The sequence below is a fragment of the Neovison vison genome, chromosome 1 (genome assembly GCF_020171115.1).
Source record: "Neovison vison isolate M4711 chromosome 1, ASM_NN_V1, whole genome shotgun sequence".
Classification (NCBI taxonomy): domain Eukaryota; kingdom Metazoa; phylum Chordata; class Mammalia; order Carnivora; family Mustelidae; genus Neogale; species Neogale vison.
Window position 1 is genome coordinate 233,275,827 of NC_058091.1, and position 25,141 is coordinate 233,300,967.

Consider the following 25,141-nt stretch of genomic DNA (forward strand, 5'->3'; position numbering starts at 1 on the left):
ACATTGATTGATTTGTGGATGTTGAACCAACCTTGCAGCCCAGGAATAAATCCCACCTGGTCGTGGTGAATAATCCTCTTAATGTACTGTTGGATCCTATTGGCCAGTATTTTGGTGAGAATTTTCTGTGTTCATCAAGGATATTGGTCTGTAATTCTCTTTTTTGATGGGGTATTTGGTTTTGGGATCAAGGTAATGTTGGCCTCATAAAATGAGTTTGGAAGTTTTCCTTCCATTTCTATTTTTTGGAACAGTTTCAGGAGAATAGGTATTAATTTTTCTTTAAATGTTTGGTACCATTCCCCTGGGAAGCCATCTGCCCTGGGCTCTTGTTCGTTGGGAGATTTTTGATGACTGTTTCAATCTCCTTACTGACTCTGGATCTATTCAGGTTTTCTAGTTCTTCCTGGTTCAGTTTTGGTAGCTTATACATCTCTAGGAATGCATCCATTTCTTCCAGCTTGTGAAATTTGCTGGCGTATAGTTGCTTATAATATGTTCTTGTAATTGTCTGTATTTCTTCAGTGTTGGTTGTGATCTCTCCTCTTTCCTTCATGATTTTGTTAATTTGAATCCTTTCTCTTTTCTTTTTGATAAGTCTGACCAGGGGTCATCAATTTTATTAATTCTTTCAAAGAACCAGCTCCTAGTTTCATTGGAAACTACTGTTTTTATATAAATGAATGCTGGCTTCCCCACTTTGATACCTGGGAGCTCTGCCACACTCAGACACCCCTGGTCTGTGTGTGACCCCGAGGGTCCTGAGACCACACTGCTCCACCCCCGCTTATCCTTTGGAGCAACATTCCTCAGTGGAACAGACTTCTAACAGTTCCAATTTTGAGCTCCACTGCTTGCCGGGAGGCGGCCCCTCCCCCCATGATCTATCTTCCCATGTATCAGGTCAGATTCACTTCTCCACATGTCCTACCTTCCAGAGAGAGGTAGCTTTTCTGTTCATAGAATTGCTGCTCTTCTTCTTTTCTATCTCCGGTTGAGTTTGTAGGTGTTCAGTGTGGCTTGAGAACTATCTAGCTGAACTCCTGGGACAAGATGAAATTTAGATTTCCTACTTCTCCACCATCTTGCTCTTCCCTCAACAGTTTTCTTCTAAACTCTTCCTCAGTCTCATCACTTCACCTCTTTCCCAGGATTGCAATCCCATCTTCAGTTACCCTGTGGTGTGAGTTCTCTCAGGTGAACAGTGCTCTGCCAGACTCCATGAAGGAGAATATGCTTAGTTACATGCAGACATGTTCCTAGCTGCACAGATTATAACACAAAACTCTTTCTGTGCGGGACACCTAATATACCCTATAAGACTTCAAAGAAGTGTTGGTTGCTTTTGCCTATAGCATCGTAACCCCAGGTATTCTGAGGAACTCTGTACTAGAGAAATGATAGGCTTCAAGTAATGTGTAGGGAAAAAAAAATACATTAAAATAGTGGGGAGGGAGATGGTGTGATCCGATAAGATCTGAAGGCAGGACAAAAGTTGTTGGTTCTCAACCAAGGGCAAGTCATACCCTCCCAGGACACGGTTGGCAATTTCTGAAGCCATTTTGGACTGTCCCATCTGGGGCTTAGGGATTTAGTGGGCAGAAGCCAGGGATGTTGCTAAAGATCCTATAGTGCCCCAATAACAAAGAATGATCCATCCCAAAATTCGGTAGTGCATAAGTTGAAAAACCTGGATTCCTAAAGAATAAATTTTTTTCTGTTTGCAGGACTTCTCAGCACCTCTAATAGGCTAATTGCATTGTCAACCCCCAAAACTGAATAGGAGTTCCCCAAGCTCTTTTGACCTCACATTCCAGTATCCCTGATGTATTCCTGAGTGCTCTGCTGAAGTCACCTCGGGAAGACTAGCCTAGAGTACAGGGGCATTGGTAGAAGAAAATTAAAAGACAAGACCTCTGAGATTCACCAATCTTGTGATCTGAGAAGTGGGAGTCACTTGGTAGACAATCCTACCTCCTTCTTATGACAGACAAGAAAATGGGTCCAGAGAGCCAGTGGTGGTCCAGTCTTTGAAATGAGAGGCAGATCGGAGGTTAAAAACATAAACTGACAACAAACCAAGTTAAAATCCTTGCTCTGCCTCCTATGAGCAATAGAACCCATGCCTGAGTTGACTGACTAGACTGATTTGTCCAAACCGGAAATAATACCTATGAATATTGAGTGAGTTAATGAATACAAAGCACACAGTGTAATTGTTCAACAGGTAGTAGGTATTATTAGGGGCTACTAATTTGTGTCCAGCCTGGATTCCAACATAGCATCCATGACTCCCAGGCTGATCATCTTTCCAGTTTCCCATAGGGCTCATGGGAAGGTAAGAAAGAGTAGATAAACAGAAGTGGGCACTCATAGGTACATCTAGAAAAGTAGGGAGCGCACTTTGATTCAGTTGTTTGAACAGGGAAATGATATTGACGGAGCAAGGGAAGGGCTGATTGTGGAGACAGTGTGACAAGGAGGCAGACAGAGGGTCCTTTGCCTCTGTCTACTTCTCACTAACCATATGATCCTGAGCAAGCTACCTGGCCTCGCTTGGCCCGTCTCATCTCTAAGTAAGGGCAGTGAAAGTACCTTCCTTATAAGTGTGAGTGTAAGTGGGATCAAAGCCCAAAGACCAAGAAAGCATAGATACCATTACTGCTGTTTGTGTTGTCATTGGAGTCTCTGAGACACAAGCTCTCTGTCGGCAAATCTGACACATCCCCACTGCTTCAGTCTGGGCTGTTAGGATTCTCAACCAGAGTCCTTCCTCACAAAGGAAATAAAACTTGTCTTTGCTATGTCAAAGGTCTCTTCTTTTCTCCTCCTGATGGCTTTATGTTCTAGAAGCTAGTTGAAAACCATGTAGGTCAGCAGGATTGTCAATGCTAAGCCAAGGGTCTCCAAGAGAAATGCCCAGGCACTCAATCCTTTTGTACCACGTGTTTAGTAAATGACATGGAATACACAGTGGTGTTCCATCTATATTCCCCTGGGTCCCCAGCACCTTTCTTTCCCTCCAGTAATGCCGTAAAAATCTCACTTACTCGTGTCTGTAACTAAATATGATCAGTTAACATTTGTCCTTTCCTCTAGCCTGTGAGGTCCATGAGAGTAGGACTTGATCTTTCTCCTGGTGTCCTTGGTATATAGGGCCTGGCATGTGTCTACCCCCCCCACAAAAAATACTTTGTATGTTCTAGGTGATGTACTAAGTGCTCTGTGCGTATGTGTGCATGCATGTAAAAGATACTCCAATAGCTGATAAGTGATTATTCAGGCTGAATTACTGAAAACCTTGAATTACAGATAACTTCCTATGGAAGGTATTTATTTATTCATACTTTTCAAGGAATTGGAAAAAAGTCGAAGTGAATAAAGCATTGCTTTTTCCTTTCAGGACCTAGTGAGTTAATAAGTATTATCTTCCTGTAGAAATTAAAAATAACTTGTTAGTATTCATTCAGCTAACATATTTAGTGAACATGTCTTGTGTTTCAGGGACTACAGCAGGGCAAAATAAAAACCCCTCCCCTCATAGAGCTTGTATCTTAGGGGACACAAAATACATTAAAAACCAGTGCATATAAACTGGTGGAGAGGGGCATCAAGAAGAAAGGTTGTCTTGCTGCTGACAGGCCACAGGGGTTTGAATCCAGGGGTGAGAGATGGCCTGGGGGTCCGGGCTTATTGTGGTATAAGGGTCTTGAGTCATACAAAGTCCTGAGGTCCCCAACCTATGCTTGCTGCTGATGATGTAAAACTTGAGCTCATGAGCCCTTACTGTAGAAAGTGTATTTCTACAGTGTTTGAAATGAGTTGATTCTGTTGAGGACTTTGGGTATATGAAAAGGATAGGATGGGAGCAGTCACCATTCACCCCTTTACCCGCTGTCATCTAATTAATACACAATTTTAAAATATCCAGTGTGATAACCAGGGGGCAAGAGCCTTCTGGCTTTGTGATTCCATGATTCTATGTAGACTCTACCCTGGTTACCTGTTCAGAGCTACACCAATAAGGTCTTGAGCATGAGGCAGGGCAGAATCACATCATGGTTAAGAACCAGAGCTTTGAAGTCAGGTGGATTTTGCATGCAAAATGCAGCTCTACCCCAGTTGAGCTGTGCTGTCCTCAGACGGGTTACAAAACCTCTCTGTGCTTTCGTATTTCATATCTGTGAGCATCATTGCTATGGGAGAAGATTAGTGTAAGGACTAAATGGAATTAAACATGTAAAGCGCAGAGCCTGTAACATAGGAAGCTTCCTGTAAACAGTCATCATCAACACTGTGAATTGTTGCTGCTGAATGAGTGAATGAAAAGAAGTCATGGAGTGGATATTAAAACTTGGATATACATAGACAGGGAATAAGCCGCAAAGTACTGTGATGGCCCGTCCATTGTCCGGAACCTACCCTCTTGGGTCATACACAGTAATTAGTGGTGGGCTGATGAGAGAATTGTCTTCTTTCATTTCCCATCCATCTTCTGGGGCTGTCATTTTCGGGCTTTATGAGGTTGCTACCCTAGCATCCCAATGAGCCATGTATACAGAGAACAGATTGCTAGGTATAACCTTGTAAACATTCTTTATGTCACGGAAATAGCCCACAAGTTCTATAGTCCTCAGTCCCCAAGTCTCAGTCTGGAATAAAATATGATTGGCTGATAAAGAACCAGTACATGCTAATGAGGATAAAAATAGCTCCTGACATTTATTGAGAACCTACAGTGTGCCAATCATATGTTCCAAGAAATAGGCATCCCCCTTCTGCAGCTGGGAAAACTGAAATCTTGGAGTAGGAAATAAAATGTGAACAGCTGGTAAGTGACAGAGGCAGAAATTGATGGACTGCAGGGGCCAGTGTGCTGATTCTGTCCCATTTATGGCAGGTGCATCCCGTGGAGAGGACCATGCCTCAAGGCCCCCACTTGTCTGTTGAGATGTTTGCATGGGGCTTGCCTGGAAGTCCCCAACCCTCATGAGGTTCTGTGCAGGAGAAACTAATATGAAGATCTAGTTCTCGATTATGTCCTCCAAGTCCAAGGGCCTTCCTGAGTGCTTAAAGTCCAAGAGGTTTTTCTGTGTCAGTGGATTTAATTCTCAAGTTCAGTTCTGATTGATGAGGGGTTTTTGTGGTTCTTTTAAATGGTGAGGTGACAAATATTTTGGTTTGGCTGAGAGTTTCATTCGGCAAGGTTTGAAAGGCAACTTATTATAGCCTTGGGTTTTCTGCATAGAATGTGATACTGACTCTGAGTGTGTTGAGCAAGAAAGAGAAAGCTCTGGAGGATGTGTTACCTTGCAGAATGGTGTTCCATGTAACCAAAAATTGTGATACAAACACTTGTTAAATGGAACCATACTCAGTTACTATTGTTACAGGTTAAAACTAAGTATGGACAAATGCACCTAACTCCCCATCTGATATGCTGAGCCCCCAGACAGCAAAGAATTCATTCACTGATCTAGCTTTGGTTCTAATCGAGCAACACATGTTTATGGAACATTTTTGTGGAAGACTTTCAGTCCGTAGAAAAACCAGAAAGAAGCTGACAAAGCAGTTGAGATAAAAGCAAAGGCAAGGATTGTTAAATAGTAATGCGAGACTACCTGAGCTCCTATTAAAAAAGTAGGCCAGACCGAGTTGGGGGCTGGGGGGGGAACTCTTCCACAAAAAGATCATTTAAGGCTAAGATAGTAGTGAGAGATGAGATCTGTTGAGTCCCTCAGAGTTTGAGTCAAGGAAGGCAGAACAATCGGGCATAGAAATCGAAGTTCAAGATATACCTAAGCTTTGGGGCGCCTGGGTGGCTCAGTGGGTTAAGCCTCTGCCTCTGGCTCAGGTCATGATCTCAGGGTCCTGGGATCGAGCCCCGCATCGGGCTCTCTGCTTGGCAAGGAGCCCACTTCTTCCTCCCTCACTGCCTGCCTTTCTGCCTAATTGTGATCTCTCTCTGTCAAATAAATAAATAAAATCTTTTTTTAAAAAAAGGATATAACTAAGCTTTATTCTGTACATTCAGTTTGAACCAGAGAAGTTCAAAATCAAGGTAGATAGACACAGGACAGCCGCTTCCGATGGGATCTGCTGTCCAGCTGAGGAGGCTTGCGTTCATTCCTCTAAAGTGGAAATCAGGGGAGGGAGGCTCAGCCAGGGCCACGATGAAAAACTGTGACCTAGAGATATGAAAATAAATATCCACATACAAGCCTGTCCGTGAATATTCATAGTAGCCACAAAGTAGAAACCCAGGTGTTTATCAAGTGTTAAATCGATAAACTACATGTGGTGTATCCATACAGTGGATATGTACCCATATTCTGCCATAAACAGGAGTGAAGGGCTGATAACCTATGACAGCATGGGTGAACCATGGCAACCGGGTACTGAGGGAAAGCAGCCAGTCACAGGGAAACTCCATCTCCTGTAATTCCATTTATGGGAAATTAGGCAATTCCATAGAACAAGAAAACAAATTAGTCATTTCCTAGCACTGCAGGAGTAAGGAATGACGACTAACTGCAAATGGGTATGGAATTCTGCGGGGAGGGGGCGGGGAATCAGTTAATGAAATTGTTTGAAATGTAGTCTGTGGTGATGCTTATACAATTATGTGATTATACTGGAAAAAAAATGAACTCTAAACTACAAATGAGCAGATTTTTATGGTACATAATTTTATATCTCAAAAATCTTATGTATCTTAAACGCATTTTTTAAGCATCTCAGATGACTCCAATGTTGATAGGAGCGGTGACATGCAGAGACCAGGGGAACTATGAAAGAGTTAGGTATGTGAGCTTGGAGCTTGGCAAGGCTCTGTGCCCAACCTCTGGATGGTACATGTCTTGGGCAAGTCCTTCCATGAGAAAGAAAATGCAGAAACCAGTGACTGCTCTTTCTGCTTCCAGGTTTTGTACCAGTAACTTGCTTACATCCTGCAGATTCTACTCCAATGAGACTGCTGGCTTTCTGGCTGGCCCAGATGTGGTAGAGTTAGTTGATAAGGATGTACTTATTTTCTCTTGTTTTTGCTTCTGTTCTGCAGTTTTTGAAGAGCCTGAAGATCCAAGCAACAGGTCGTTTTTCTCTGAAATTATCTCTTCAATTTCGGATGTGAAGTTCAGCCACAGTGGGAGGTATATCATGACCAGAGACTATCTGACCGTTAAAGTCTGGGATCTCAACATGGAAAACCGCCCCATTGAGACTTACCAGGTACGGACCACTACCTACCTACAGGTACACAAAGCACTTCCTTTGCAGGCCTCCATATCAGCTTCTGGCTGAAAGGCTTACAATGCGCAAGAGTAAGAGACCGTACATCTTCATGTCGTGTATATTGAATAAAACGGTGCAGTCTGTAAGCGCCGTAGGGCATTAGACAAGGGTACATAAGGAGGGAACTTGAATTCAATTTAATCCGTATCTACTGAGCGTTTAATGTGGGCTGCATAGTGTACATAGAAGCTACACAAGACAGCGATGATGCTTCTCTCCTGGAGCCGACGGTCTGGTGGAGAAGCCCAGGGATGAACAGGGGACTGAGTAGCTGGTGATGCTAGAGACAGTGCTGGGGTTACAGAACGAAGGCTGGATCCTGCCCTAAACAGCCAAGCGGCACTCGGAGACCTTGGAGGAGGTTTATTTCACACCAGTGGGCCCAGAAGAGAGTAATCGCTCAAGGTCTGGGCCCCGATCACAAACAAAGGGGGTCATTTATACATTTGTACTTCCGTATCTGTGCCACTCTTGGGGCGGCAGTCGGTGGGGCTAGGGGGGGAACCTGGAATGGCCCCGGGGTTGGGACTGGGATTCCCCTGGATTGGTCAGCCGACTCAGAACACAGATTTTCCTTTTCATTCCCCCCTTTGATGCCCCTTTAAACACCTGGTTTAGAGGGCATCGTCTATATTATCTACAGGGCAGTAGTGAGTAAGGAGCATCTGGAATCTGAGCCCGGCAATTGGTGCAAGTGGTAAACCTGGTGATGGCATTAAAAATACAAGGACTAAATGCTACTGTGAGGAGCATAAAGAGGAGGCCAATGAGGAGGGGAGAACCAAGGGAACCGTTTGCCAGTTACAGTAATGCGAGAGTTTGCCCCCTGCACCTCTCTGGGTCGGGCAAGCTGAAGGCAGTGAGGGGAGCCGAAGACCAGGACTGACGGGTCAGGAAAACCATAGTGCAGTGTGCTTCAGAGGAGACGGCAGAGGGTGTATGAAAGTGGGGTCCACAACCTTAGAGGGCGCCATCATGGCTAGCCCGACAGCAGATAAAACCTGTGGACAAGTAAGGGCAGTAAAACACTTGAGTCATTCCGTAAGCCACAACAATGGCAAGTCTCGGGGGAAAGCCCAGTCAGAAAGGTAGGGTCCGACCCCTAGGATGAGGGATATCGTGCTGGTGAGAACTAGGGGTCATGGCGAGCAGGTGTCTGTCCATCGGTAGGCTCTTGTCAGAGGCGAAGCCAGAGTGCATCTGCAGGGTATGGCAGGACTTCCCACTGGTGTGGCTCTTCGTCCGAGAGATGGGCTTTTGTCACTCTGGAGTGGTGGACCCATGGTGTGACACCAGAGACTCTAAGGGCAGTAGGGAAAGTTAGAACAACAGAGTGAGGCCCTATCCACTGTGGCTTGAGGGGGTCCCTTTTTCAATCCTTGATCCAGACTGAGTCTCCTGCCTGGAAGGAGCGCAACTGGGACCCACCTGGGGCCCTCTCAATGGTATACATTTGTCATTTACTTAGGGTGGCCCCCAGGACCTAAAATTGTCTTTTTATTTTTTTATCCCCAATCTGATGTAAGTTTCCTGGAAGGCTCCCCAGGCACAGGGAAGGCCGTCCATACAGTAATTTGAAAGGGGAATGGCCTAGTGTCCCAGGCGTGCAGCGGGCATGGAGAGCCAGGGGCAGCAGATCCGGCCCCGGGAGGCTAGTCTCCTGACAAAACTCCTGCTGAAGTTCCCTTGAAGGTGGGATTCATTCACTTTACTTCCCCTGAGCTTTGGGGCCAGTAGGCGGTATAGAGACTCCAGGAGATGTTGAGAGACATGGTCAAGACCTGCACAGTACGGGCTCACTGTTACTATGGATTGTTAACGGCAGGCCGAACTGGGGCATGATCTCCCACAAGAGAACTTTGGTTACTTCCCGGCTTTGCTCAGTCCTGGTCGGGAAGACCTTGACCCATTTAGAGAATATCACCAGGAGACATCTGAACCCTCCTGCTCGGCTGCATGGTTATGAAGTCTATTTCTAGATCTTTGAGAGGGGTTACTCCCCTCTGGATACCTGGCAGGGGCCGCGGTGCAGGCCGAGCACTATATATAGCTCTATATAGGTTGTGCATCGCTCACTGGTTGCTCGGCCCAGGGTTGGCAGCTAGCTGATGCAGCCATGCTTCTGGAGGAGGGCCTCTAATGCAGTTTTTCCCAGGTGGGTGAGTGGGTGGTCTTTTGTGACTAGATGCCCTCCTGTTGCTGTTCGGATGAGGACGCGTCCTTCTGGCATCACCCACCATCCCTTTCTAGTCAGGGTGGCTCCCTTAGCCATGGCCCTTTTTTTCTTTTTAGTGTAACTGCGCAGAAAGAGTTCTTCTGGGGGTGTCAGGACCATGGTGAGGGAAGGGGCTCTGTCCATGTCCTCACTGGCTGCGGTCTTGGCAGCCTCATCTGCCAGATGATTTGCCCATGCTATGGGGTCGTCTCCTTTCTGGTGTCCCTTACAGTGCAGGATTGCTACTTCCTTTGGAAGACCACTGGGTGCAGGGAGATGGCTACCTTGTTGATGGCCCGCAGGTCTTGGACTGGTCGATATCCCCCTCCTGGCTTCTTAACTGGCAGGAGTGGGGTGTTCCAGGCCGACTGGCACTCAATTAGAACACCTGCTTCTTTAAGTCTGCCCAAATGTTCTAGAATGCCAATCTTCACTTTCTGTTGGAGCGGGCTTTGCTTTTGCCTCTGGAGTTGGGCTCCTGGGATCAGTTCAACAGGGATAGGGGCCCAGTTCTGGGCCAGGTGGGCTGTCTTTAGCCCATACTGAAGGTGAGCCTCAACTCCAGCGGGCCATTTGGCTAGGCCTGGGCACCGAATAGCCTCTATTTTTTCCCTGGTGTGGTAATTGCTGGCACCAGAGTCCCCATCTCCTTTTGCCCTCGGTTTAATTGGAGGCTGTTGTGCCCAATGGCCTCCAAGTTTATCTGAGCCCCAAGCTTACAGAGTATATCTCGGCCCAGAAGGGGGATGGGGCAATCAGGTAACTAATAAAATTCATGTCGAACCTTATAGCCCCCAAGTTTACACTGACAAACCTGGCAAGAGGGCTGTTGTATTGTCCGTGTCCTGGTAGCCCCAAGGACGGTTGCAGTCTCTTGCTGAAAGGCAGGAGGTGACAACAGAGTGCTCAGTCCCGGTATAACCATAAAAGTCACTGGTTGGCCTCTTACTTGACCATGGGCTCATGGGGGCTAAGAAGAAGACAGCCTGGTCCCCCTTAGTCTGAGTCTATTTCAGAAAGGCCTATAAGGTCCCCTTTTTGGGGTTTTTCCTTGTAGCAGCTGAGCTTTGGGGGCCTTTCCCTGGTTGGGACATTTAGGTTTTTTTTAATGACCCCTTCCTCCACAGTAGGCACATTGATCACTGGCCAAGAGGGTCTGGGTTCCCCCCTTTCGGTGGTTGGGGCCTCTCTGCCTTATAGACCTGCCAGCAGGACCACTCTGAGAACCCTTTCCTAGAATGAACAAGTGGGCTTCATAATACAGCATGGAACGGCTGGGCTGGCCTATCCCGTCTTTATCGTGCCTCTCGGGTTCTCGCTTCCCTCGTACCAGCATTTGGAGGATGTTTGGCCGGGTCTGAGGTGCAGCCTGGCTACTGGTCCTGGAGAAAGTGGATCCTCTTTGGGGCACTAGGGAGACTGATGGTGGAATGTTTGGAACTGGAGGGGGCTATGTGTAGATCGCCTCAGGGGTGCCTACAGAGGGGCATGATCAGCTTATCCTTGGGCTCTCCAGCGAGGATCTGTGGAGGCTGGGGCTTCTGTTGGTCTTTGTGGGCCACCTGGATGAGGCAGTTAAGACCCTGGCCTGTCCCTGCCTGTTGCAAGCGAATCGCACCCAGGGATGAGGGTCTGGGCAATTCCTAGTCAGTACGGAAACTGGTCGGGGCGTCCTGGCTCCCCTGTTACAACTCATCACACCTGATGAACTGTTGGGACATCCAGTGTCCCTGCTGAAGGCCATGTGACATTAAAGGTGGGCCATTCTAACTCGCACAGAGTTCTCAATTTGCCTGGGTGCATCTTAACTCCATTACCTTCTGAAAAGCCCTTTTTAAGATTTTTGATCATGGTCTCAAGAACTGTAGTTTTACTCTGCCTTAATCCCACAGGGATGTGCCCGGGTGTGGTGGTGCGGAGACAGACAGAGGGTGGGGGCCCCTCCAGAGGAGAGACCAGTCAGATGCCAGCCTGTCCGCCCTCCCGGAGGAGACTAGGATGCGTCTTAGCCATAGCGAGTCCGTGTAAACCCCAGACTGGTGCCCCGAAGGGCTCGCTAGAGACCCAATGAGGTCACCACGGAAACAGGTTGGGGCCCACTCGGACTCGGTAATCCCAAGACTGTGGAGCCACAGAATGCATCTGCCTGACAAGCCAGGTCAGACGGCACATTCACTCACACGTTCATGCCGAAGTTATTACAGTTCCTCCTGCTGCGGGAGGCCCCACCAGTGGAATTCCTTTTGGAAATTACTTACTAATCCCCCTTTCAGGGTCTTCTCACCTGAGAGACTTCCTTCCCTAGGAAGTCCTACCTGTGAGACCTCTAGATCTCTGGGAGGTGATCAAGGTCCTGCTTCTCCCCTGATGGGTGGGTCTGACGGGTCCTGGGGTCCTAGGCCTTACAGGAATCTAACATCAGAACTAGGTCCTCACCTACCCAGTCTCTTCCGAGTCCAGCGGGAACAGCGGAGTGGGGCCCGTCCGAGGCAACCAGGTAGGAGACTGCCAAAGATTAGGCGTTTGCCTTCTCCATTACAACCCCTCATTCCGTCACTGCCCTGTCTTAGCCCCCAAACGGGTGGCAAGAACAGGCCAGCGCATTTCTGAAAATAAATAAATTGGAAAAAAAAAAAAAAAGAACAGGCCAGCGCAGTTGGGTTTCCTGGTCAGGGAACCCAATTTACGGAATGCAGACTGGTTCCTGGCCAAAAAAATAAAAAATAAAAAAATAAAAAAACAGTAGCACTCAGTGACCTTGGAGGATCAGAGGTTTATTTCACACCGGTAGGCCCAGAAGAGAGTAAATCGCTCAAGGTCTGGGTCCCGAGCACAAACAAAGGGGGTCATTTATACACGTGTACTTCTGTATCTGTGCCACTCTTGCGGCTGCAGCTGGTGGGAATGGCCCTGGGGTTGGGACTGGGATTCCCCTGCTGGATCAGTCGGCCGCCTCAGAACACAGATTTTCCTTATCACTGGGTGCTTGAGGGCACAGGCAAGGAGGGTCAGCCTGGTGAGAAGAGACCCAAAGGCTGAACCCTGACTGCCAGGAACTAGCCAGAACAATAGTATGTTCATAGATGCTATGTTCAGAAAGGAGCTCTTTGTATATTAAATATAGAACATGGGCAGAAAGAAGAGTCTGGAAATGTAGGCCCTGGTCAAGAAGATTCAGTTATTTTGTCTTCAGCCTGAGTGCAAGGGAAAACCATTAGAAGGTTTTTACATTGGAAATGACAGGAAGAGATGATGGCGATTGGCACTGAAATGGTGGCATGCAGATAGAGAGGTAGGAGGAGAGTCTGTGAGGCGCACCTGCTAATTCAGTGTGGAGGGAAGAAGAGGCAAGAAGACGATACAGTTTGTTGGCTTAAGCATTGGCAAAACGGCTGGTAGATTTATGGACAAAGGGAACAAAGGAGAAGGCAGTGTTTAGAATAGAAAGGCTTTTTTTTAGAAGATGAAGACCAGACTTTGAGGCAGAAAGGATTTGAAGAAACTCATTTCAGTAAGAGCACAATAGAAGCAAAGATCAAGAGGCAGGGGTAAACTAGTCTTTTTTTTTTTTTTTTTTAAAGATTTTATTTATTTATTTGTCAGAGATCACAAGTAGACAGAGAGGCAGGCAGAGAGAGAGACAGGAGGAAGCAGGCTCCCTGTGGAGCAGAGAGCCCGATGCGGGTCTCGATCCCAGGACCCTGAGATCATGACCTGAGCCGAAGGCAGAGGCTTTAACCCACTGAGCCACCCAGGCACCCTAAACTAGTCTTTTTTAAAGATATTTTGGGCTAGATTAAAAGAGGTGTGAAAATTTTAGATAGAGGGATTTAAGTTACATATTTTTTTCTTGAGCTATAATTCAGATATCACAATATTCACCCTTTCAAAGTCTACATTAGTATATTCACAAGGCTGTGGAAACCTCATCCCCCTCCAATTCCCGAATATTTTCATCACTGACTAACATTCTGGTTGGGCTGGAGAGGAGACACTATAGGGGGAGTGGGCGGAGTAGAACAGTTAACAAGTTATTACAACATTCTGGCTAGGGCTGAGAGTAGAACAGGATTGGACAACAAATTGGATGTGTGATGTAAGAGCAAAAGAAGCACCAGGAATCATTCCAAGGTTTTTATCCTGAGCAATTAGGAAAATGGTGGTGCCATTTTATGTAGATGAGGGAATCAAGATTTAGTTTGGGACATGTAGAGCCAAGTAAACACCCAGAAATTCCAAATAGATCAGTTTGGGTATACGTTAGCTTAGAGAAAAGCAGCAGTCAGGACCGTGCCCTAGGAGCCCAGTGTTTACAGGTTGGGAAGAGGAAAGGTGAGAGTAAGGTTCTGGGAGCCAAGTAAAGAGATGATTTCAAGGAGGAGGAATCACCAACTACCAAATGCTGCTGAATCAAGTAGGAAAGGACTGAAAATGGCCATTGGATTTAGCAATGAGATAGGTGTAGGTGAATGGTATTAATGAAGGCCTGATTGGAGTGGGGTTTGAGAGAGACTATAAATAGAAGGACTACAGGTAGTCCTTCCAAGAGATTTTAGTCTAAAGGGCAACAGTAGAATGGGATATAGACATAAGGAAGTTATCACAGCATCTTTGATGCTGAGGGGAATAAGCCACGAGAGTCAAGCAGCTGACTCCTTGAGGGAACAAGAGGGAACAGAGTCCACTGCAGAAGGCTATAGGTGGGAAAATGGGCAATTCATCCATCAAAGGAAGGAGAGAAGAGTAAATAGCGATGGATGCATTGCGATGGTAGCCATAGATGGTTTCTTGTTGCTTCTGTTTTCTCATAAAATAAGAACAAGGTCATTAGCTGAGTGAGAAGGAAAACTATAAAATACTCATCCATGAGAGAGGCAGAGTTGCTCAGGGATCCATTTGAGTAAAACGGAAGGAGAGAGATGGACCACTGAACCGCGGATGCATGAGGAAGGAAATAATGGGTGAAGGAAAGTAGACCAAAAAGTGGATCAGAAGAATTGATAGATTCCAGATGGTAAAGAGAGTGAACTAAAAAAGGAGGTAGCAATAGAGCAGGACTTGTTCAACAGGTATAATTGGGATCGTGGCAAGTCACATCATGTGGCCAAGGAAGCAAAGGATAAAACACATTGAAAATGATGAGGCCAAGCAACTGAGAGACCAGAGTAATGATCCAGGAAGAATAATGGCAGGAGATCTGGGTGCTAGAATTGCTTCAAGGAATGTGACAGAGGGACTCAGAACTGTTGCTGACTATAACAATGTAGTCAGCAGGGAGTTTGGTTGGTGACATGGCTTCAAAGGACTGAGGGCTTTAGAACAGGAATCATTGTCTGGAGCAGCAAGGAGCCCACTTACCCCACTTTGACACAAGAGTGGCCACAGGACAAGCCAATCTTTCAGAAGAAGTTCAGAGAGAAGATTGAGGACACCAAGGACTTTGACCAACTGTGAGTAATGCAGGGTGCTGTGGGAAGATTTGGGGGCCAGAATTCAAGAGGATGTAGGTGGTTGAGATAGTCTGTGGTTGAAACAGCCTGCCCCCCAGATCCTGCCAGACTTCAGGGTCCCACTTCACAGAAACTGCCTCAAAGCTCTTACCTTCACGTTCAGCCCAGGGTGAAGCCAACTCGAGTGTCCTCTTCCAGCTGGACACACCTCTTGTGTTACAGAGGACAATGACAACTAGAACCGGAGTGTGGGTGGTATGGACAGAGTTGTGGCCTGCTGGTGAGCCTGGATGACAGAAAACTGGATTTAGTCTCTTCAGTGGCAGGAGCAATTAGTACTTTCATTTTAGAGAAAGGCTTTAAGAGCAAAGCTGGGTTCAGAACCCAGTAAGCTCACTGTAACATGGAATAATCAGCATTTTAAGAGCGTGATTCTCAAAGCAAGTTCAGTGGCAGTAGATGTGGAAATGCGCTTTGTCAAACACTTTGAGACAGGTCTCATAACGCACATACTGAAATGAAATATTACAGAAGTATAACTTTAGATAGCATATTTCAAAGCAACTTAGTCAAATTTATATACTGTACCTAGATTGGTAACATACTATGTAAAAGATGGAAAATAAACTGTGACTGAATTTCTAGAACATTGTTGAAGAAGATGGTGAAGCCTGGCCCCTTGGGAAATAATCCATCACCAGTTACTAATGCCTTCTCTGGGGAGGGGACTAAGTAATGTGCCTGCTCTGTATTTTCATACACACGTCCACTGGTCTCCAGCATCTTTCCAGGCAGGAGAAATTGTAGACTTAAGTATCATTAGTTCTTTTCTGTAGACATCAGTATCATCAGCTCTTTTCAAGCTCTCCTATAAAACAAGGGTTGGCAAACGGTGGCTGGTAGGCCAAATCCAGTCTCCATCTGTTTTAGTAAAAAGTTTTGCTGAAACACAGCCACGCCTGATCGTGGGTACATGGTTGCTTTCACACTACGAGGGCAGAGTTCAACAGGTGTAACAGAGATGATATAACCCACGAGCTTACAATTACCCGCTATGTGACTCTTTACAAAAGAAGTTTGTTGACCCCTGAAATCTCAGAACCACCCAGCAGCATTCCCACTTGCTGGGCCTCATGAACAGCCCCATTATCTACAACACAAGGCCTCCACGAGCCCATGATCTGAGAACCTCTATGTTGGGAGGTTCAGTTTAGTGTCTAGAAGGCCATACACAATAGGAATGTGGACAACAAATATTTGGAACGTGAAGAAAAAAGCATCAAATTGGGTGAGTTTTAAGTTTTCTCTTGCTCTGTGTTCTAGATGTTTCTAATCAATGTATCTTACCTTATCCTTTTCTCTGATGGAGAGAGGTCCATCTTGTTTCCCTAAGGTTTTATTTTTTCTTTGAGCCACAGAATGTAAACATAACATACCTTCATGGTCGATGTTCTTTTTCTTTAGATGACATCAAGTCAAGGCAATAGGAGCTTCCCAAAATTTAGCTACTGGGGAGGAGAAAATACTGGTTTAGACCGAATTTTCCTTTAGATCCCCTTGGACTTTGTCTTTCAAGAATTATTTGTAGAGTTTTTGGCAATGTCGTTCCTACTAATGGACCCACACTTCCAAAGCACACATGTTTTGATGCTTATTATTCATCTGTGATGTTTCTATAAGACAGAAGGCCAAAGGCGAAAGTTTGTTTATCAAGAAAAATTTGTGAAGAACATAGACTGAGCCAAAAAAACAAATTTTAGTGATTATACTGAGATAAATTAATGACTCTCCATTTCTTATACTTTTACCATTCCTTGACCCTTGTAAGATTCTAAGGAGTTCTGCATCCTAGAAACCTGCTTAACCATTTGTTTTCAAACTAGCTTCTCCCTTCTCAAAATATACATGTGCCTTGCCTGAAAAGTGCTCCATATCAGATCAGTGGAATGAGTAGAGGGGGAGAAGGCTGAAAATAAGGAGCTATTTGGCTCATTTTTTTTTCTCCAAAAAGTAGGAGAGCTGGAATACAGACATATCTCATTTTATTACACTTCCAAATGCTGCCTTTTTAATACATATATTCAAATTGAAGTTGACGGCCGCAATGCGTTGAGTAAATCTACCAGCATTGTTTTTCCAACATCATTTGCTCATTTCAAATCTGTGTCACTGTTACCATTTTCAAGCTCTAGTAATAGTAGTAGTAGTACATGCTATGACAATTCTGTGATGAGTGATCTCTGACATTACTACTTTAACTGTGTTGGGGTGCCACACACAGTGCCCATATGAGATGGTGAGTTCCAATAATTTATGTTGTGTGGGTTTTGCCTGCTCCACCAACCTGTCCTTCCCCCATCCCTCTCTCCTTCTCTGGCCGCCACATTCCCTGGACACAACAATATTGAATTAGGCCAGTTGATAACCCACTCCTGGTTTCCAAGGGCTCATGTGAAAGAAAGTCTCAGCGCTCACTTGAAATCAAAAGCTAGAAGTGAGGAAGCATAGCGAGGAAGCCACATAAAAAGCAAAGTCGGCTGAAAACTGGGCCTCTTGTGCCCATCTGCCCAGTTGTGACCGTAAAGGAGGAGTTCCTGAAGGGAATTGAAAGTGCTACCCTAGTGAAAAAATGAATGATAAGAAATTGAAACAGCCTTAGAAAAAAGTCTGAGTGGCTCAGAGAGGAGATCCAACCAGCCCCAGCATCCCCTTAGCCAAAGCACAATCCAGAGCAAGGCCCTAACCCTCTTCCATTCCCTGAAGGCAGAGGTGAAGAGGCTGCAGAAGAAAATGTAAAGCTCGGGAGAGGTTCCATTTATAAAACACTCATAAGGTTCAAGGAAAGAAGCCATCTCCAAAACCTGAAAGCATAAGATTAGCAGCAAGGGCTGATCTAGAAGCTCCAGCAAGTTCTCCAGAAGACCTAGCTGAGACAGTTCATGAAGGGGACTACACCAAGCAACAGATTTTCAATGTGAACAAAACAGCCTTCAATTGGAAAAAGACGCCATCAAGGAGTGCATAGCTAGAGAGGAGAAGTCAGCACCTGGCTTTGAAGCATCAACGAACAGGCTGACTTTCCTGTTAGGAGCGAACACAGCTGGTGACTAAGTTGAAGCCAAAGCCATTTACCATGCTGAGAATCCTAGGGCTCTTGAGAAACATGCAAAATCAACTCTGCCTGTGCTCTATAAATGGAACAACAAAGCCTGGATGACTGCACTCTGTTTACAACATGGCTTACTGAGTGTTTAAGACCTACTGCTCAGAAAAAAAAAAAAAAAAAGAAAGATTCAAAGTACTCCTGCTCACTGATGATGGACCTGGTCACCCAAGAGCTTTGAGGTTCATGTACAAGATTTATGTTGTTTGCATGTCTGCTAACATAACATCCATTCTCCAGCCCATGGATCAAGAAGTCATTTCGCTTTCAAGTCTTATTATAGAAGAACTACATTTCATAAGGCTTGAGTTACCCTGGTGATTCCTCTGATGGGTGTAGGCAAAGTAAATGCAAAGCCTTCTGGAAAAGATTTGTTATTCTGGGGAATTCATGGGAAGAAGTTAAACTATCAACATGCGCAGGAGTTTGGAAGCAGTTGATTCCCATCCTCGTGGATGAGTTGGGGAGGCTCCAGACTTTAATGAAGGAAATCACTGCAGCTGTGGTGGAAATAGCATGTGGAGCCTACGGATGGGACTGAGCTTGAGAGGAGGAGGAGCTGCTGCTTACTGATGGGCAGATCAAGTGGATTCCTGAGCTGGAATCTACTGGTGAAGATGCTGTAGAGACGGTTGAAATGTCAGAAAAGGCTTTAGAATATCGCATAAACTTAGTTGATGAAACAGGGGCAGGGTTTGAGAAAAATTGGCTCCAATTTTGAAACAAGTTCTGCTATGTGTAAGTGCTATTAAACAACATCGCATGCTACAGAAGAATCCTGTGAAAGACAGAGGCCATGGATGTGGCACACTTGGACTTACTTGAAGAAATTGCCATCCCCATGCCCAGCTTGACCAGCCACCCCTGTGGTCAGTCAGGACAACACTGAGGCATGACCTTCTCCTGCAAGAGGACAACTCACCTGAAATCTCAGATGACTAGCATTTGTTTTCATCAATTAAGTATTTTTTAATTAAGGTATATACATTGGGGTTTTTTTTAGATAATGCAGTTTATTGCACACTTAATAAAGTATAGTGTAAACCTAACTTCTATTCTACTCACTTTGTTACAATAGTCACTTTATTATCACGGTCTGGAACCCACAGTATCTTCAAGGTGTGCCTAGACTAAAAAAACACACTTGGCTTGAATTGCCACTGGATTAATTCCCTGCTTGGCATACTGCCCTTCAGAAGCCACAGCTCTCTATTTCCTCTGTCACAACCCAGAAACAAGTCGATGAGACATCAAGAAAAGGCAAGAAAGATCAGGGGACACAGAGGCTCATCTTGTCCCCCACCTGTTTTATAAGTAAGTGCTGTTGGGGCGCAGCTTCGCTCATCTGCTTATACGTGACCTGTGGCTACTTCTGCATCACCAGGGCTGAGTTGAGAGGTCGCCACAGAAGTATATGGCCCACAAAGCATAAGTATTCACTTTCTGTCCCTTGATAGAACAGGTCTGCCGAACGATGGTTAAGATCAAGAATCAGCCCTTTTTTTCCCACAGACTCTCTTCTGCTCCTTTGCTCAAAGACTCTTAGTAATCACGAGAGATCCGCAGCTGTGCAGACAGAAATGCCCTCCCACGTCAGACCTGTGCCACTTGTCATATACCCCAAAGGTGGCAGGAGAGGAAGGGAACAACAAGGAGTTAATTTACAGCCGAGAACTCAAGTGCACAACATAAACCTCACCCTTGCATCCGCTCCCCCATCTCACAATGCCAGAAGCGCCACCACAGATGGATTCTCCTGTCACCAAAGCAATGAGGCAGCTCCCCTGACAAGACCCAGGACTATTTGGGAACAGTCATTTGCAGAGTTAGAAATAGTTGCACTGTCCAAATGACTCAGAGCACTTTTCAATCTCCAAACCATCTCAGGGACCACAGGGTGAATGACCCAATCGAGCTGACCAGTCTCGTGTAAAATTCCCATCCAAGAACTTCGTGGGGTCACAGTGTCTTCCAGCCATGCCGCCTTGATTCCCTAGCATCCCTGCCCTTCCTTGTTCCCATCTGCGAGCTTTGCTGCTTATTTCACTGAAAAACAGAAGAGAACTGCCCATACTCCAGGACTGCCGTCCTTACATCAGAGTCTCTCAACAGCTCACCTTGCACACACTTTTCCAATTGATCGTACCCAAAAATGAACAGGGCAAGTCCATCCTTGCGCTGGCTCAAGACAAAGATCCAGGAGCCATCTTGACCCCTGTTCTTCTCTCCATGTGTCACAGTTGCACCATCCACAAATCCTCTCCATGGTCCCTGCAAACATGCCGAGAGGCTGACCACTTCCTCCCACTGCTCTTGCCCTGCTCCGTGCCAGCATCTGCCCCCAGGCTCTCCCTGGCCTGCCTGCCTCTGTTGTCTCCCATTTTCATGGCACAGCTCCATGTTCCTTTCTGGGACATCACCTCCCGAGGCCCACGTGAACACTCATCTGCCCCCACGCTAGGATGAGAGCAGGCCAGTGGTATTTTGCTCACTGCCTATCCCAAGCACAGAGCACGCGGGCCATAAACATAGGTTGAATCGAAGACCAAATGAATGGCATCCTCTGACATATTTGCTAATGAAAGTGGAACTCCACCACCCACTGGGCCCTTCTGCAGGCCACGGGCCGCCTAAGCAAGCTTGCTTAATCCACACTCGCCACGTTAGCAGCTTACCAACCCAGTGTGACAATCCCAGGTTGCAGAGGGGCCCAGCCTGGATTCAGACCCAGGCTGTCTGATTCCAGGCACATGTATACTGGAAGAACTAACAGCTCACATCCCCAGAGGACGTCTTCACAGAAACGAGCGTTTCTAAAATAGTAACTGACCCTGTTGATGTATTTCCCCAACAGGTTCATGACTACCTCCGCAGCAAGCTGTGCTCCCTCTACGAAAATGACTGCATTTTTGATAAATTTGAGTGTGTGTGGAATGGGTCAGACAGGTAAGAGAAGCTCTGTGGCTGGGGAACCTTCCAGAGGTGGGTCCTGAGCAATTTATCCCAAGCAGGGCGTGGCCAAGAGGGGTAGGAATCAGGCCCCAGGGCCTGGCAGGAATCCACTCTGTGGGTCCCTGGGTTTCCCTTGAGGTCAGACCTGGATATAAGGGAGGGCTGCAGTGAGACCCCCGAATCCTCTTTCGGGACTGACGCAGGTGACCATGGGACATGAACAAGAAAATCCCATCTCTTACACACCAGACGCCCCCAGAGCTAGGTCAACATGGCCGAAATGAAGAACACTAATAATGCACCAGCAAATTCCAGCGTAAACAGTTCTAATTATTGCAAAGTATGCTTTCTAGATGGAAAATTATCCCTCGATGCTTCTAGTGTAGACCTGGCCAAAGGCCCCGGTGGTTCGTTAGCTGAATTCTAGTTGGCCTCGTTTATCATCGTCCCTCAAAGTGATTTATTATTGTTTTAAGGCCTTTTATTTCAACAATACTTCATATTACCTTCTAATAGTTCATTTTTAGTTTGACAAATACAGATGATTCCCCACCTTCCAGAACGGGATACAGGCTACCAGGGGCTGATTTAGTGTTTTGAGGAACACGGCCTCAACCATAGTGCTTGCAAGCATTACCTTCTGTCGGGACAAGGCATATAGGGACTGGAGCGTTTAGTAAAAACAAGTGGTTTCTGGCCATTCCCTGGCTTCCTTTGCCCATAAACCAAAATGTGCCTTCCTCTTAGCAGACCCGAAAAGAATCCACACATCACAGAGGACCCAAGTCACAGCACCCCATTGCTTTAGGGCAGAGGGAAGAGACAGCAGAGCAGCTGTGATGTATGAACTAGGCTCCCAAGGGGAAAAGTAGCTGGCCCCGGCCCTGTGTTTATAATTTTTATTTGTAGTTTATATAAATACATTAATTCACATATAATTTCTTTGCTTTTTCACTATTAATAAATTCTATTTGTTATTGTCCTAATAACTTATCTTAACCTCAACTCACAAAGTACGTATCAGTCACCTTCGCACACATCCTATTACAGCATCCTGACCACAGGATGACAAGGTTGTTGTCACCATCCCCATTTTATAGCTGAGTAAACTGAGGCTCAGCGAGGTAGTGACCTGCCCCAGCTCCTGGGCTAGTAAGTAGTAGGACAAGAGTAGGAAGTTTTGAATCTGAATCCTAAGACGGACATTCTTTTCGTAACTTCACTATTTCTTTCCATAACCAAGAAAATTCTTGGTTCCGGTAAGGTTGAGAGGTTTGGGGTTTTTTGGTGTTTTGTTGTTGTTGTTGTTTGTTTGTTGTTTTTTCCAAACCAACCAACAAAAACCAAAAAGCCAGGGCTTTCTCTGTTTAAACCAAGTTGGGCCATGGTAGAGGAAGGCCTTGTCCATTCATGGGGAGCAGTGAGGCCACTGGCAGAGTGCTGGGCCCTGGGGTCGGGCACATAGGGGTGGGAGGCCCGACCTGGCCATTTCATCCCAGTGTGACCCTGTGCAAGTTAGTCCCTTTTCCTCAGGTGTAAATCCCATCTAGATTATGTAAGTCCGAGCAAGATAGGGGTGTGGGGGGGATTGTCCAGCGCTCGGTACCCTGCCTGATAAGATAGCAACAGCTTCTTCCACTACCAGGACAAACACATCCACCACGTCCATATCCTGGGCCAGATTAACAAGCCAGCCCCTGACTGGCTTGCCTGGCACAGCTGACCGAGCACCCAGAAACACATACCCCGGGCTGTGGCCCTGGGCTCTCCGTTTTCCTTGCACCTGTCCGCGCACTCCCACCACCTGAACACAGAGGAGGCGCTGTCCTCCTAACCCTCACCAGCCGGCCGGGGCTTCACCCACCAACGAGGCCAAGCGCCCATGCGCCAGCAGCAGCCACCCTGGCTGTTACTGAGACAGAATGACCTTTCCCTCCAACCCCCGACCCCAGGCTGGCCCTGCATGCAAACTGTCACCGGTAAAGAGTCAGTCCCCTGCTTCTGGAAGGCTTTGGCAGTCACTGCCCTCAGTCAATCATAAATCCGCCTGAGGGTGGAGAATTCTTATAAAAATGTGGACGCCATCTGTCAACCCACTAGCAAGCCTTTGCGCTCCCCAGTTCTTCTAAAATTTGAATTTGTTTATCTCTTCCTGAGGGAGAGCACGATGACATCCATTTTTTAGCGAAGTTTGCTGGCAAGGCTAAATTGAGAGCTGGTTCTTAGCAGGGGGAGGACACGCGAGGCTCAGTGTGCTGTTCTACCGGCCTTTCTCCCACTGTGCGGGCGGCAGAAAGCCTTAGCTGCCCGGCAGCACAGCCCCACTCCCACAACCACACTTTCCGTGTGCATAACCGATGTTTTCAAAAGGGCTCCTCCTGTCCTGACCTCTCTCCAGCCTTGCCATCTTAAGGGAGGTAGAGCTGAGATCATTAAAACCACGGGACTCACGGAGCCAAAGAACCAAAAGGGGACCCATCCCGAGTAGTAAGTAACAAGGAGGATTATCATGAGCCTTCCCTTCCAATCCAGCCCAAGAGCTTGTTGCTTTCAGGGATTCAAAACCAAGACCACAGATAGTCACACTGGCCAGTCTGTTTGGGATCTTGGGTTTAGGTTTTTAGTAAGACGATGGTGCCAGATGCTGGCCACAAAGTGGTGTCATTGGCTCCAGAAAGACAACGGCGATATGCTCCTGCCTTTCTCCAGAGCCCTCGGTGATTCCCTGTTTCCTCTCTACCTTGCAGCGTCATCATGACAGGCTCCTACAACAACTTCTTCAGGATGTTCGACAGAAACACCAAGCGTGACGTCACCCTGGAGGCCTCGAGGGAAAACAGCAAACCCCGGGCTATCCTAAAACCACGGAAAGTGTGCGTAGGGGGCAAGCGGAGAAAAGACGAGATCAGTGTCGACAGTCTGGACTTTAGCAAAAAGATCTTGCATACGGCTTGGCACCCTTCAGAAAATATTATAGCAGTGGCGGCTACAAATAACCTATATATATTCCAGGACAAGGTTAACTAGGAGGACAAGTTATTACTTAATAATCTCACATACTGAATACTAGTCAGACATGTTTTTAAATGTTTCTTTGGGTCTTCATTTGATGCATTGACATTAATTTCCCTATGCAGAAAACAATTGGGATAGAATTAAAAGGAGTCCAACTTTCCCAGATCCCCAGGTCTAAGAAACTTCTGTCAAACCCAATAGGTTCTGAGACACTTCTGGTTAGAACTGAGAGCTGCCAGCTAACACTAATTCTCCATAGTTGACTTGAATTTCTGATGCTTTTCTTGCCCAGTTTTCTCTGGTGGGTCCAGTGTTTTGTTTCTAGGTGTCTGCTGAGATAAAATGAGGTTGTCTGTAGTATTTAAAGAGAAAAGAGATGTTTTTTTTTTAATTAAGCAATTCCATTTGATTGAAAAAAATCAACAAAAAAATAAACACCGTTTACTCTTAGAGAATTTCTACTTTTTTGTGTGAAAAGATCACAAGCGGTCGGCATCACCCTCCCCCGCCACGTTTTTTAATAGTCTCATTTGAAGCAGAGATTTATGTCACAGGCAGCAAAGGGGACGCAGAATGAGAAGGGAGGGGACACATCAGCACAACTACACTTTTTTTTTTTTTTTTTTTTTCTGGAAACGCCATAGAAACAGCCTGAGAATTTGGCCAGGAAACCCCATGAATGCTTCAGGGGACATAAAGAGAACACTTTCTACACAGTGCTTCTCAGAGTTAGCTTGGCAAGACCATGTGGGGCCAGATTCCATCTGCTGCTTTGTTACTCTTGCTTTTTGTCATTTTAAATGGCTCCGAATAATCCTCCACTTACACGTTCATTGGCTTTTTCTCTTCAACCTTTTCCAGCTTATTTATTGCATTGACTTCTAAAGGCCGGTCCCGGTTGTTTATTACCTGGCATTCTAAGTGAAGCAATGGCGCACCACCCCCGGCCCCGAGAAAGGCTGGTCTGTTCCTCTGGGGCACTCCTCCTTTGCAGCCCCCTCCCCTCTTCCTGGGTTGGGTAACCAAAAGTCACAATCCCTCAATCTCCACTGC

At 46.2% G+C, this 25,141-nt stretch overlaps 1 protein-coding gene across 3 annotated transcripts in view; it reads left to right on the top strand.

Annotated features, from left to right (window-relative positions):
* PPP2R2B (protein phosphatase 2 regulatory subunit Bbeta) overlaps positions 1 to 24,546 on the top strand; it is a 453,511-nt gene extending 428,965 nt beyond the window's left edge. For 2 of the 3 annotated variants that reach the window (XM_044225002.1, XM_044225009.1), the window contains 3 exons: positions 7,061 to 7,230; positions 20,976 to 21,067; positions 23,821 to 24,545. In XM_044225002.1, the coding sequence (XP_044080937.1) occupies positions 7,061 to 7,230; positions 20,976 to 21,067; positions 23,821 to 24,100 (542 nt within the window). In that variant the 3' untranslated portion in view covers positions 24,101 to 24,545. Of the gene's footprint in view, positions 1 to 7,060; positions 7,231 to 20,975; positions 21,068 to 23,820 lie in introns of all 3 variants that reach the window. The other variant, XM_044224996.1, reaches the window with a different exon arrangement.
* Positions 24,547 to 25,141: the final 595 nt, after the last annotated feature.